Raw genomic sequence first — 14,782 nt, 5'->3', positions numbered from 1 at the left:
AACATGACCTTTAAATATACAAATAACATTTTTACAGCATATGCTTAGACTTCTAATGGTGATGATTTTGTTCAGGCAGTCAACATGTGACCAGATCACGAGGACCAGTGAGAATGCGGAAACAGTCTCGAGGATCTTGTTAGGGATTTTATTTGATCAACAAAGGGTGTTTGTCAGGGTTTGAGTTCATGTTTGACGTCTTTAGCGGGATAATTGACCGTTTTTGTGTCAAGAACCAAACGTAAACTTAAAGACATAGATATAAGTCAAAGTTGTTGCAAAAATGTCGTCGGAAGAATTTGAAAAGTTGCAAGAGATCTACAAATCACTGTACGACGAGCTGAGGCTGATGCCAGACAGAGCCCAGAGATGTCATGGAGGTAAAGACAAACTTCTACAACGAAACGAGTTCTCTCACCTGTCTCCTTAGCTACCTCTGCCGCTACCTGTCTGCACCCTGTCTACACTAGGTGGATTATTATGCAGTGTGTATGTCAACATTTAACAGAATGAAGTGGTTCACACTGAGTCCAGCTTTTAAAAACCATGTCCAAAGATCTTTGTCGGTAGTGAAAGTGTATATAGCCTGGGCCTTTTTAAGACAAGAATAGTCGTATTTAGAAAACAAGAACGTATTTCTGATTCACCCACATCACGCCAAGCATTAGTGTTAACTGTAACTAGGGTTAGGGTTAGACATGCCAGCATGTACCAAGTCGACGTAGCACCTAACCCTAACCCTAGTATTCCCACATGTACCGTAACATACTGTATGCATGCTCTCTTTTTCAGAGGAGAAGAAGAGGTTGCTGAGAGCCTTTGATGAGAGGGTTGGAGAGGCGGAGGAAGTGGTAAGTATGTCTGCCAGCCACCGTAGCAGAGGTGAAGCTTGTTGTCTTGTGTGTGTGTGTGGTGGGTTTGATGGAGTTTATCTTAGATTCCCCTTGCAGGTTATTTATTATCTTAGATCTAACGACTGCCCAGGAGTTGTTTGATCTGTCATGTTTTTTTTTGCCCTCTTTTCAAGTCTTTCATGAAAACCTGGAGACCTGCAAACCTTTTGTTCTCATTATTTCCTTTAGATGAGAGATATATATTAGTTACCACATTTTCTACACCAGGGGGCGCTAGTGAATTGATAGTCAGACTTATCGTGGATAAACGGAGACAGTTCACTTATTAAACCCTGACAGTTCACTGACTAGACCCTAATTAACCAAATTGACCAATAATAATGTAACCTGTAATAATGTAACTTCCCTCAGAAGGGTGTTTACATCTTGTGTTTCTTATGGTGAACCTACAGCTGCAAGGAATGGACAAAGAGTTGCTGGGTGCTCCCTCCACCTACCGAAATGCCATGTCCACAAAGCTGCGCATGTACCGCCGAGATTTGGGCAAGATGCACCGGGAGATGAAAGGTTCTGAACCAGGTCTGGGCTTCCAAGCCAGGCCAGTAGAAGGCGGTTATGGTGTCTATTCATCTCAGAATGAACACAGCGTGAGTAAAGAGCACATGGTGACGATTCTCACTTATTGCACTACTGTCACTTACTACCCATCTTCCGTCGGAGACTGAAGACCTCCATCTCTTCAGGTTACACCTTAACTGCTCCTCCTGAGACTTCTACTACCCCCCCCCCCCCAGCACTGTGTCTCCTGAGACACCTGCTTTTCCCCTTTACTGTGTCCCCTATGACTTCTACTGCCCCCCTTGTACTCGCTCTCTGTTCTCCAGTGTCTATATATATTTTTAAAAATAAAAACGTTTTCCTTCTATCACTGAGACTGCCAATGGCCCCTGGCCTGAGCTAGATTACTCTTCCTGCTACGACTGGTGGATTGATGATTCACTCGCTTAGCCAAATGTATTGATTGTAAGTCGCTTTGGAATAAGGCGTCTGCTAAATGCCAAAAATGTAAAATGTAAAAATGTAAATTGCACCTCTTATGCAGGTGTTGACTATGGGAAGTTGTTTTTTCTTCCCCCCACTTATTCAGACACATGTGCAGTCACAGAGGACCTTGCTGCTTCAGGGCACAGATTCCTTAAACAACGCCACTCAGAGCTTAGAGCGCACCCAACGCATCGCCGCTGAGACGGACCAGATCGGTACAGACATCATAGAGGAGCTGGGAGAACAGAGAGAGCAGCTGGATCGCACCAAAGACAGGGTGAGTTGGAGAGCTTTGAGGGATTAACAAAAGGGTTGTAGTGGGTGGCACTGAAATGACATATGATTGGGGCAATTGGTACTGGGGCGGCTGTGGCGCAGGAGGTAGAGCCGCCGTCTAATGATCGCAAGGTTGGCAGATCGGCGGTTCGAGCCCCGGCTGGCCACATGTCGAGGTGTCCTTGGGCAAGACACTGAACCCCAAATTGCTCCCAGTGAGCGAGCCGCGCCTTGCATGGTAGCTTGCCGCCATTGGTGTGTGAATGTGTGTGTGAATGGGTGAATGAGAGGCCGTTGTAAAGCGCTTTGGAGCAGCAAAAAAGGCGCTATATACAGTACAGGCCAAAAGTTTGGACACACCTTCTCATTCAATGTGTTTCCTTTATTTTCATGACTATTTACATTGTAGATTCTCACTGAAGGCATCAAAACTATGAATGAACACATGTGGAATGATGTACTTAACAAAAAAGTGTGAAATAACTCTAAATATGTCTTAGATTTTAGATTCCTCAAAGTAGCCACCCTTTGCTTTTTTGTTGTTAATAAAATAAAAAATTGTTGTTGTTAATAAAATATATAATAAGAATATTAAATATATATATATATAATAACATATTATTATTAACACATATTATATTTCATATTATTATTATATATTTTATTAACAACAAAAAAGCAAAGGGTGGCTACATTGAGGAATCTAAAATATAAGACATATTTAGAGTTATTTCACACTTTATTGTTAAATACATAGTTCCTATGTGTTCATTCATAGTTTTGATGCCTTCAGTGAGAATCTACAATGTACCAAATAGTCATGAAAATAAAGGAAACGCATTGAATGAGAAGGTGTGTCCAAACTTTTGGCCTGTACTGTAAGTGCAGTCCATTTACCATTTACCATATGATTCTGTTGCCTCTGTGCCATCTTGCAGTTGGTCCACACCGGAGAGAACCTTAGCCGAAGTCGTAAGATCCTGCGTGCCATGTCTCGTCGGTGAGTGCCATCTCTTATTGCAATTTAAACCATTTCAAATGTGCTCTATAGTAGGGTTGGGTGATTTTCTTAAAAAATGTTTTACTCATGATATTATAATATACAATAATATGGTGCATTGCTGTTCCCGCACTGGTCTTAAAAAGCCTTAAAGTCTAAAATCCATCAATCCAATCTGTAAGGCCTAAAAAGGTGGCAAATTTCAGTTATTTGGTCTAAAAATTAGGTGCTAGGTCTTAAAAATTAGATCCTACAAGGAAATCAGTCCGACCACATCTATTTATGCGGAAATTAATCAAGCTGGAACCCCCAAAAAATGCTAATTCGCTTCCTTGTTTTGTCTGTATGGCAGTGAAATCCCTAATTTCATCACCTCGAGGATGACAAAAAGCTATCATATGGTGTCTCTAATAGGTTTAAAATTATATTCAAATAGGTCTAAAAAGGTCTTAAATTTGACGTAAAGTTTAAACTTGTAGGAACCCTGTAGTGACATGCCAGTGTGAGCAAAATTGACTGAACTGCAGCGTGTATGGCTGTGTATGGCTGGTGTTGTAAACAGACTGGTGAAACAAAGACATGTTTTCACTGCTAGATGTGCTTTGCCCTGCAAAACGTGGGACACTGCACTTGCAGTTATGCACATATTTTGGGTTTTAAGCACTTTCACAGACTATTTTCTGTAACAAAACAAAATCACGATACGCTCCAAATATACGCTCAGATAATATCTCGTCTGCCCAACCCTACTCTAAAGCCAGGGTATCCGCGGTGTCTTGAAAAGTATTAAAAGTTGATAAATCAATTTTGGGAAAATCAAGACCCTTAATAAGTATTAAAAAGTCTTATCACGATTTTATGTGGGCTTGAATGTTGTAGGTATTTTTCTGAATTAGACTCTGTCCTAAAAACTTTTAGTAAAAGTTCGTGAATTTATTACGGTAGTTTTATTAAAAAACAAAGATGAACCGGACATTCTGTTGCATGATAGTGGTCTAGTCTATTGCAAACTAAAACTGTTAAGTTAAAGGTGTCACTGATGTAAATGGTTACAGCTCGAAGTGGCGGTGAGGTCTGGAAAAATATTGACACGGTCTAAAGTCTTAGAAAGGTATTGAAATTAACCTCAAGATTCCTGTATATACCCTGTAAAGCTGTTTTGTTAATGATCTCTCATGTGTTAGTCGAACCTTTTCTCTTGAAATGAGTTGTTCTGTTCCTCTTTCCCCTTGTAGACTGATGACGAACAAACTACTGTTATCCATCATCATTTTAATGGAGTTGGCCGTACTGGGTGCTGTTGTCTACCTGAAGTTCTTTCGCAAGTAGGAAAGCTGTCGCATCTACAAGCAACAACAAGTTTGGTTGTCCGGCAAAGTTCCTCTCTTTCAACTTTGCCATTTATTGACCGACCACCCATCTCTGACTGTCCTCGTGACCCCATCACCACTCCTAAACTCTTGTGATTTTTCCCAGGAGTGCATAAATGAAGGACAAAATAATTGCTAAATTTTCAAGGGCGAAGAGTTCAGGACAAATAAGAGCGGAATTACGTTTTCTGCTCACACAGGAGCGTTTATGAGACTCAGTGAAGGATGTTTCCGAGGCATACGGACCGTGGTGTAAACTCTGCATATGGACGTCTGATACAGGATTCAGTTGTCAGCCTTCTGCCTCTCAGACTGTTGTGATGATGATGCCGTGTTAGTTACTGACGGCTCCAAGACGCACAGTCAGGTCCATGTGTGTCTCAGGTCCGAACATAGTTACGTTCCAAAATGAACCCTACCTTCTTGTGACATCTTTCTGACAAAACCTTCTGTGTTGACCAGTTAGAGGAATCACAAACTCACGGTCGTTAAAATGCATGAAATTAAAATGCGTCTTATAAAAATGTATTCCCAAATAGAATTATGCACTTTATTTTAACAGTACAGAAATGACCAGGCAATAACATTATAACAACATGGAAATTAAACAACAATAACCCTATGAACTAGCTGTTTTAATCTCATTCACTAACATTCATCATTCACTGACTTATAATACAAAAAAATGTAATTAATTATGAATTATCTATGACATATTATACTTACTACACTGTGAACATGAAAGTAAACAAATGATGTTTTGAATGTATTGTACTGTTATATTTGGGGTAATTCCCCAACTCTGAACCCATATTCCAAATCGAAAGGTCAGGGGATAAAGATTGGTTTTGACATGAACATAGAGTCTTAAAGCTAGCTCTTAACCTCAGTTTGTCTTTGTTTGTTTGGCTGTAGCTGCTGTCTGCTGTCACCAGGGGGGTATTCTATCAACATCAATCTGGCAAGATTTATCAAAATTAGCCTAGATTTCCCTTTAGCGACATTGATGCAATACCCCCCAGGAGCTGGCACATAGTTTAACAACAGCGACACAACACAGATAAGACCATGTTAGTGCTGTGTGTGTAGTGGGCATCTGCTACTATAAAGTTAATTCACACACAGATGATAAGGCTGATGTTATTGTGACATCACAATGGTGTTACTGTAGTTCAAAAACTAATCTTCTACAACAGCATGTTTGGATACTGGATTCTGATTGTCTAGCAACAGTGGTAAATACACCAACAACCTTCAGTTCAGACCGCATTTCCAGTATCAATGCGCCTCCCAATCAATCTGATGAAGAACACCTGTGCTGACCTACAATGCAATGGTTGATCTTGTTTATGGGACTATATTCTGTGGCGGAAGGATATATGTATTCTGAAACGATTAATGATTGTAAATACATGAATTTAATGTTACAACTGTGTATTTATTTTTTATATTATGTGGTGGCTGTTGGAGAAAAGCAATTGACCATTGGAGGGCGAAGGGGGTTGTGGTACAGGGTTTTCCTACTCTGCTTCGCCTTGTGCCACAACCCTGTACCAGTGGTAAATGAGTCCACAACCCTGTACCAGTGGTAAATGAGTCCACAACCCCCTTCCTCTCATGGTACATTGCTTCCTTCCCAGTCTGGATTATCCACTCAGCATACATATTACTCTATAGCTCATTTTTGACAAGGACAAGAAGTTAGAGTGAGTGATGTGTGTCAAGTAAACAAGATTGTTGTACCAAGGAAGCTCAAGCAAATACCTCTGTGAATGAGAATGGCAACTCACACTTTTGGATCATAGATTGGTCATAGATTTGGATTCTATCATTTCATTGTTAGTGTGTAAAGTACCCTATTACTCCCCCACTTATTGTTTAGGAACCATGTTGTAAACAAAATATTTTCTGACCACCTAAATTTCGATTAATTCATTGGTAGATTAATCAACTACCGGTAACAGGAAAATATTTGTCAACTTTTCCTTTTTTGTATCGACTGACAGCCCTAATATAAACACACAGACTGATCGAATTGTGGAAGACTAAAATAACCATTCTTTATTTAAAAGACAGTCATTCAGTAGTCACATCAAAGGCAAATTAAATTTGAACATACATCATACGACACTCCTCATAACTTACTGGAATTAAATGGAAAAATGTCCACTAGCCATTTAATACTGGCTAATACCTGACTATTGTAAAACCACACAATTAGTAAATACATATACATAGATTAATTGACATTACTACAGTACAAAACTAGAAACAACATTCTAGTGAAAATATATATAACCACAGCTGGTCCAAAAGTGCATTTTTGTTCACACCAGACTGAAAGTTCATACAACACAGGTGGCATACTGACTGAAGCAGTCTCATGCTTTTCATGTAAACCAAGTGCATACTGTACCAGCCTTTACATGTAGGGCAGCAGTGTCATCTCAATATTAGGTTTATGTTGATGATGCTCTAAATAGTGAAACTATCAACATATAATAACATTCAACTAATGGAGTAGGACCCAGTCTTTTCAAGGCCAGGGCTTACAAGCCTCAAATGTCCTCAGTAAGCAAGTCTATTACATAAAAAAAAAAATGTTCAATCATATTTTATATGACTTGGGTTTGACTGCTGAAGTTGACGCTACTATAATTTACAGTAAATAGGCAGAGAGAGAGAAGAAAAAAATACATCACAAGTTCCATGCTGTAAAAGTCTTTTGTTCAAAAGGAATGTCCAGTGGTGATATAAGTTCTTGGTGCCTGCTAGCTAGCCGCTAGCTGTTCTAGAGACGTAGCTGCTCTGTGTCCTCCTTGGCTGACGGAACCTCTGAGAAAGCACCATGTGCTCCCTCGCGCGACTGCCCCAGAGATGACGCGATTACGTCAACCGCCAGTCCTGCTGTGGCCTCCACTGCTTCGCGGCTCACTCCGAGAACAGGATTCACCTCCACCAGGTCCATCGCTGACAATAGCCCTGTAGTAGCACCACACAAGCACAATCTCTTAGCTTTCAATTCATCTGCAGCATCATCCTTGAAAATACTGAGAAATTTTACTTTTATTTGAAAATGCTATTTTCTTGAGTTTGTTACTGGTCCACTGGCGGACTCAGGGGGGGGGCAGGGGGGGCGACCGCCCCTCCTGGTGCCCCCACGGTTGAAAAACGTCTCTCTTAAGTGCCCTTTTGAGTGGCAAAAAAGCCCTTTTGAGTGGCGAAAATTAGAGGACGTACCCTATTGGTGCCCCTCCAATGGTCTAAACTTGACCATGTGCCCCCACAGTTGAAAAAACCTGCCTAAAGTGCCCTTTTGAGTGGCAAAATTAGAGGATGTGCCCTATTGGCTGCCCTTCCAATGGTCTAAACTTGTGTGCACTGATGGGGTCCCATGTTTTCGCCCCTGCCCTTCAAACACCCTGAGTCCACCACTGAACTGGTCCCATTCTACTCGTTAGATCTCTTATCGGCAAAATTAGCACTTCTGCGCCTCACAGTGTGTTTATTGTCAATAACATTCAATTATCACCAGTGCATAATAATAATAATAATATCTTAGATTTATATAGCGCCTTTCTCAGACCCAAGGAACCAAGGACTTTCTCAGACCCAAGGACACTCGAGCGCTGCAGTAACAATAGTGTACTTAGCCACTATCACATGTTTTTTGTTGTTGTAAAGTTTAATGGTTGAAACCTGTGGCATCTTGCACATAACTCCTTAACATACCTGTGTTATGGATTTCCTCTGTGATGTAGATGCCCTCTCTGTAGGTCAAACCCCCATTTACTGGGGTCCCCGTGGCGGGGGCCAAGGAGGGGTCGAAAGCGTCTATGTCGAAGCTCAAGTGGATCGGCCGCTGTTTCCTATTCAACAACAGAGGAACACCGGGTTGGACTCTCAATAATGCATAGTTCAAATGTTAGTTATTCGTCTATGGAAGCTTTTTGAACATAGGAAATCTCAAAGTCATACAGAGATGCAGGTTTCAAGGATATGCTCTAATCTTCTTGAGATATTCAATTACCTCGTCAAAAGATGATCAAGAGTTTCTTCCATAACCCTTTGGATTCCGATTCTGTCAATATCTCTCATAGTGAAATACTGGATACCCAAGTTCTTCAGGATGTAGCTGTTAAGAAGCAAGGGGAATATAATGCCATAGGTCATTTTGCAGAACTGGTGTAGTTGAGAATACAAAGTCAATACTAATCGTGACGTTAGAATTATATGGTTCTATCTCCATTTTTGTAAAACTTGTACGTTTTTTACATAATCTGATCCATTAGGTGTTTATTAATGCCTGTGTGGTGTTATTTTTAAAATGTTGACATTTTTGAGTTAGTAATTCATAAAATACAAAGGTTCCATCTCACGAAACATAATGGAATGTAAAAACGTTGACGGTCAATATCTCTGAACTACCCTAAACGGAGATAGAACCTTATAATTCTAAGCCCACATAAGGTGTACAAAGCAACCGTGTGAAGTAACTATATGTGTAGTAATGTACAAGGGCACTTACTGCTCGCCAGGGTCCACGTCCCGCAGCCCGATGTACACTAGGTCTTTGGAGGAGAGGAATGGCTTCATCCAGGAGAACCCTGGGAGGTCTGGCATCTATGGTGAGAATGCAGAAGGTAAGGTTAGAATGCAGAAGGTAAGGTTAGAATGCAGAAGGTAAGGTTAGAATGCAGAAGGTAAGGTTAGAATGCAGAATAGAATGCAGAAGGTAAGGTTAGAATGCAGAAGGTAAGGTTAGAATGCAGAAGGTAAGGTTAGAATGCAGAAGGTATGGTTAGAATGCAGAAGGTATGGTTAGAATGCAGAAGGTATGGTTAGAATGCAGAAGGTAACCAGTGGTGTAGTCTAGTGTTTTCTAGTGGGTATACTGTGATTTTTCCCTCCCAGCTTCATATCGTTCATTTCGGAACGACATAAAAATACACCTGTGCTCCCTGTCTAACGTTATATATATCAAACATTGTTTGATGTTATAAGGCTGATCTGTGTATGATAGTGCTGCATTTTGACATATTTCATGTCGCATTTCCCCCCGTTTATGGTATATGACACTATAGTCAGTCCCGATGGTCCGAAATTCAGGTGCTTCGTAACACAGACGGGGTGAATTTTATGAATGAAAGTGAAAGTTCTGTCACAAAACGCTGTTACGTATTCCTCACACATTTTTAAGTGGGTATATGGAAATCCTTGGCCTTTCCTAGTGGGTATACGGCGTAGTCCTGCGTATCACCTAGACTACACCACTGAAGAGATGTGGAGTGTCGTATGGTCCATATTGACATAGCAGTAGATAACTGCCCTGCTTACCTTGTCTTGCAGCTCTTTGAGCATGAAGGCCACTGACTGGCCGTGGAGGTTGCCTGACGGCGAGGTTGTGGGCGTGTTGACATCTGCATGGGCGTCGACCCAGATCAGACCCAGATCAGGACACTGCTGGGCGTGGCCTAGCACTGAGCCAATAGCAAGGCTGTCAGGGAGACGAATTAGCATGTTATGACCTATCTATATTAATTCAATACATGATGTATTCTCTACACAGGGTTCCCGCACTGGTCTTAAAAAGCCTTAAAGTCGCCCCGCGGTGGTGTAGCGGTCTACGCACTGGCCACTAGTGCATGCTGCCCACCGGGGCCGGGGTTCGTATCCCGGCTCGCCAGATCCAGATATGGCCGAGGCACACGGGAAGCGGCATATTGGGCGGCCGCTTCCGAGGGCGGTATAGGAGTATTTCTGGACAAGGATCCGTCGCGCAACACCGCCCCCTGGGTGCCGGAATAACGGTGCTGGGCTCGAGGAGCCAGTCAGCTAGTCTGCCTGGCGGCCTCTTCTGGGACTGCCGGCCACGGGGTCGTGCGGCGGATCCTATGCAATAGGCAGGGGATAATTGGATGCTAGGTTGGGTTCAATTGGCTACCAAATTGGGTGAAAAAGGGATAAAATCTGAAAAACAAAATTTATAAAAAAAAAAAAAAGCCTTAAAGTCTAAAATCCAGCAATCCAATTTATAAGGCCTAAAAAGGTCCCAAATTTCAGTTATTCGGTCTAAAAACGAGGTGCTAGGTCTTAAAAATGAGATCCTGCAAGGAAATCAGTCCGACCACATCTATTTACGCGGAAATTAATCAAGCTGGAACCCCCCCCCCCAAAATGCCAATTCGCTTCCTTTTTTGTCTGTATGGCAGTGAAATCCTTAATTTCATCACCTCGAGGATGACAAAAAGCTATCATATGGTGTCACGAATAGGTCTAAAATGTTATCCAAAGAGGCCTTAAAAAGGTCTAAAAAGGTCTTAGATTTGACTTGTTGAAACTTGTAGGAAACCTGTCTCTAAGAGAATAACAGTCGCATGTTGCATGTGATAGTCACCTGTGGTCACCTCCCAGCATCACAGTCGTGTGTCCGGCGCCCACCGCGCTGCTCACGGCGTTTGAGAGCAGCTTATTGGCTCGGCCGACAGTGCGAGGGAAGGGCACGCGCATGTAGGGTTCGTCGTTCTCAAGGTGCTGGAAGCTCAGGTCTCCAAAGTCATGCACAGGGCAATCTGCGGAAGTCAAAAGGCCCAGTGTTTTACTCAATAGAACATTTTATGGATTCATTTAAGCACCTTTTGCGGGTTACACCTTAACTGCTCCTCCTGAGACATCTACTGCCCCCCAGCACTGCGTCTCCTGAAGACACCCGCTTTTCCCCTCTACTGTGTCCCCTAAAACTTCTATTGCCCCCCTTGTACGGTTTCTCTGTTTCTCCAGTGTCTATAGGTTTAGAAGAAGGTTTTTCCTTCTATCAATGGCCCCGGGCCTGAGCTGGTTCCTGCTACGACCTGGTACGACTGGTGGATTGATGATTCACTTGCTTAGTATTCAAATGTATTGATTGTAAGTCGCTTTGGAATAAGGCGTCTGCTAAATGCCAAAAATGTAAATGTAAATGTAACTGTCAGGTCTGAGGCTGAGCCCTGCTCAGTCTGAAGACTATATACGCTGACTGACTCAGCCTGCTCCCCTTCCCGTCTCCTTGATTCACGAGGCTGAGTCATTCAATGCCGTTGGACTCTAGTGTGTCTGACTGACCGTGCACTTTTCACGTGGTTCAGTTCCAAGCGGGGACTACTAAGGAACACGACATGCTGTGGCGGAGTAAACACAGAGGAATGTCAGCCGGTTCAGACGGTAAACGAACTCCTCAAGGTGCCATTGAACCCCCCCCTGTGCCATTGAACCCCCCCCCCGTGCCATTGAATCGCCGTTCAGTGGTGTGGCTGGTTAATGACGGAGTTCAAGGAAAAAATACTGTTTACATTACTATTTATTAATAATAATAATAATAATAATAATAACTTTAATTTATATAGCGCCTTTCAAAAAGCCCAAGGACGCTTTACAAGGGAATGATCGGACAGACAAAACAGAAAACAAACAAAGCAAAACTGAAACAATTATTTACCCTAACGCCTGATACTACTGGTATCAGCAATTAAACTTTTAAGAGATTAGGTTTATGAGATGAAGTAAATAAGTGTTCTGATCAACAGGGGTACACTATGACCCTTGATGGAGGTGTAGTGTTACCCCCAGGGGGGCCAATGTGGTACCCCTTTACCATTCGTAGACATCATGACAGGAATAGCTCTGAATGTAAATGTACTAGTGAAACAGATGTCACGTTGTTGCAGTAGCCCCACAATTCAAATTGCTCCGACCAAGTCTGAAACTAGTGACCATCTCAACTTGGTTACACTAGTATGGAATGCAGTTTGCTGTTTGGTAACCTAACTTTATTCTACATTTCAATGATACGTCTACACAATCGTTGAATGCACATAATGATTAAAACAATAAATGATTACTTATCTTGGAAGGCCAGTTCAATAGTCATTACATTTACATTTGACCATACTTTATGGCCCTTCCCACCCATAGATCCTATTCTGAACCCCTTTTCTTGTGGAAGTGACTTTGCTCTGAAGCTTTCTGTTAGACTCTGGTGCCATGTTGTCAAGTGTCGTGTTTATGGATTTTCTTTTGGTGAGATATTTGCTTATTGGTTGGAGTTGGAGTGGAAGTTTTTAAACTGATGCAACAATGCAACTGGAGATGAAGTGGCCCGTCTTTGGCAAGTGCTCACGGCTCAGTATCGGGTTATGGCAGCTATATGAAGATGGATATTGAGTTTCTAACTTGGCTGTTGCCAAAGTGGAATCAGCAGAATGTCTTTCACAGAAGCCGCTTTATACATGTTCCAGCTCAGCAGATCGGGTTTGGCTACTTTTGAAGTAGAACTAGTAGTACGTTGAGAGATCGACTTGGTTTAAACAGTCTTGTAAGGTGTCATTGAGAGCCTTGAAAGGCGCCCATAAATAAAATGTATTATTATTATTATTATTATTATTATTATTGTTATTATTATTATTAAGATTAAGCCACCAACGTTTTCTTGAAGCCCAGGACAAACCCTGCAACCTTAGCCTAACTGACACGGATTTCTTTGGACCACATCAGACAACGGAAAAAAACACATCTAAAGATAGGCTTCTCGTGTTACACTTCTGGGAGGAAACTTGGTTACATAACTTAGTGCGCACGCGATGTTTATATACAGCTGATTGTAGACCGGCTAACCAGACGACCATCACCGGCTTGTGTTACCGAAAATGACTTGCACATTACAGATCAGAATTTGGTCCAAGACTCAACATTTAAATACATTTAGGCTAGCCTAGGATAAAATGGTGCCCAAACGCTGGTGCTATCGCAATCAAGAAAACTAACCCGTCTCTTTTACTGTGAACAAGAGTAGTCTATGGGCTAGAGGCAGACAATACATCTCTTCAATCCCAGACCTGCCACATTTTGGATTGGCCTAGATAAACCGCGACTGTAGACTACTGTGGAAAATCACCAATAATTATATAACATGACATTAAACGCTAAATGCTTTTTTCCCCATCCTTTTATTTTTTCCGCCATTATTATAGACCTAGTTTTTTTTCCAGATTATTTTTCGTAAAACTGTGTAGCATACCTTGTTGCATAATTTCCGAGAAGTAGCCTATAATCCTGTTGATTATATATTATGCTACAATGTTCTTAGTTTCACAATGATAGAGCATTCTGCCGGAGCCTACATGGGGGAGCGTCTGGCGCGTCTGGAGAGTGACTGTGCAATGACGACACAGGACTTGCCCATCCCGCGCCCATGTGGCTTCAGAGGACGCCGTTTTAATTACATAATCCTTGTATGTGTGTAGTGTGTAATAACTGTGTATATTGCTACAGTTAAAGATTTAGCAACATGAGACAACACCCCTTTACAGTAAACTACATGACTATGACGTAAATACATACTACTTCCTTGGTACTGGGGGTACCCAGCTAAAAACGGAGTAGTTCCAAGTTCAACCTTTGCTGTAGGTCAACGTTAGATAACGCACTTTAAAGAATTGCCGCCATCACATACCTAAAGTTGAAAGCCTCTCGATCAGCCCCGCATCTCTGATGGCTTTGGGGCCATGCTCTACTCCTCTTCTTTTCTATTGGAGAAACACGTAGGCTAAGTTAGCCTAAATCCTTCAGTCACAGCAACATTCTAGAGAATACATATCTCAAACTAATCACCGCTACAATGAGATTTCACTTTCTTTAAGTTATTATTGTGTCTTACCTGTCCTTTGGAGAATGGGGCACCTAGAATAGCCACAGATTGTGACCGGCTTTGCTGACAGTTGTTCAGTTGTGTTTTCAGAACACGACACATTGGCCCTCTTAAAGCCATTTTAGTGTTGTCCCAGGAAACAAAACGAAATAATAGTAAATGTTGAAAAGCTGACAAAAGCTCTGTGTGATCTTGCTCCAATGGATGCTGACTATGATCGCGCTGTGGCGGGGGGCTGGTCTTATGGTCCCTCGTTTAATGCATATTCATGAGGCGATGAGTTGGGCAAGTCGATATGGACGATGATGCATTCGGCAGCTGTAGGAAATTCGGAGATACGAGTTCCCGAGTAGGAAATAACCACTAGAACGACCCTTTTAAGTGGACCCTTTTAAGTGGGAAACTCGTATGATGATACCCGAATTGAGACCACTGTGTCCACTGTCCCCTTAAACTTTCTCGTCAGAAAACAGACGTTGATATTGACAGTGATGGTAAACATGTAAACAGTATTCATCTGTCTGTACAATTTATTTGTACATAATTAAATTCTAAC

General features: G+C 41.9%; 2 protein-coding genes across 2 annotated transcripts; one reads left to right on the top strand and one right to left on the bottom strand.

Moving 5' to 3' along the window:
• The first annotated feature begins 178 nt into the window (after window positions 1-178).
• Window positions 179-5,804, top strand: vti1b (vesicle transport through interaction with t-SNAREs 1B). The gene is made up of 6 exons (XM_080538481.1): window positions 179-380; window positions 793-851; window positions 1,307-1,501; window positions 2,002-2,175; window positions 3,113-3,174; window positions 4,410-5,804. Exons 1-6 carry the CDS (start codon window positions 284-286, stop codon window positions 4,501-4,503), a joined length of 681 nt encoding a protein of 226 aa, XP_080394607.1. The 5' UTR covers window positions 179-283; the 3' UTR covers window positions 4,504-5,804.
• Window positions 5,805-7,335: 1,531 nt separating this feature from the next.
• Window positions 7,336-14,346, bottom strand: arg2 (arginase 2; the record flags this gene model as incomplete). The annotated part of the gene is made up of 8 exons (XM_080550582.1): window positions 7,336-7,526; window positions 8,277-8,413; window positions 8,575-8,679; window positions 9,073-9,167; window positions 9,882-10,041; window positions 10,942-11,116; window positions 14,032-14,104; window positions 14,236-14,346. 8 exons carry the CDS (start codon window positions 14,344-14,346, stop codon window positions 7,336-7,338), a joined length of 1,047 nt encoding a protein of 348 aa, XP_080406708.1.
• Between the last annotated feature and the right edge of the window lie 436 nt (window positions 14,347-14,782).

Source organism: Nansenia antarctica (genome assembly GCF_963989245.1).
Source record: "Nansenia antarctica genome assembly, chromosome: 1".
NCBI classification, from domain to species: domain Eukaryota; kingdom Metazoa; phylum Chordata; class Actinopteri; order Argentiniformes; family Microstomatidae; genus Nansenia; species Nansenia antarctica.
The sequence above is the reverse complement of the archived record's forward strand: the minus strand, read 5'-3'. Positions and strand labels throughout refer to the sequence as shown.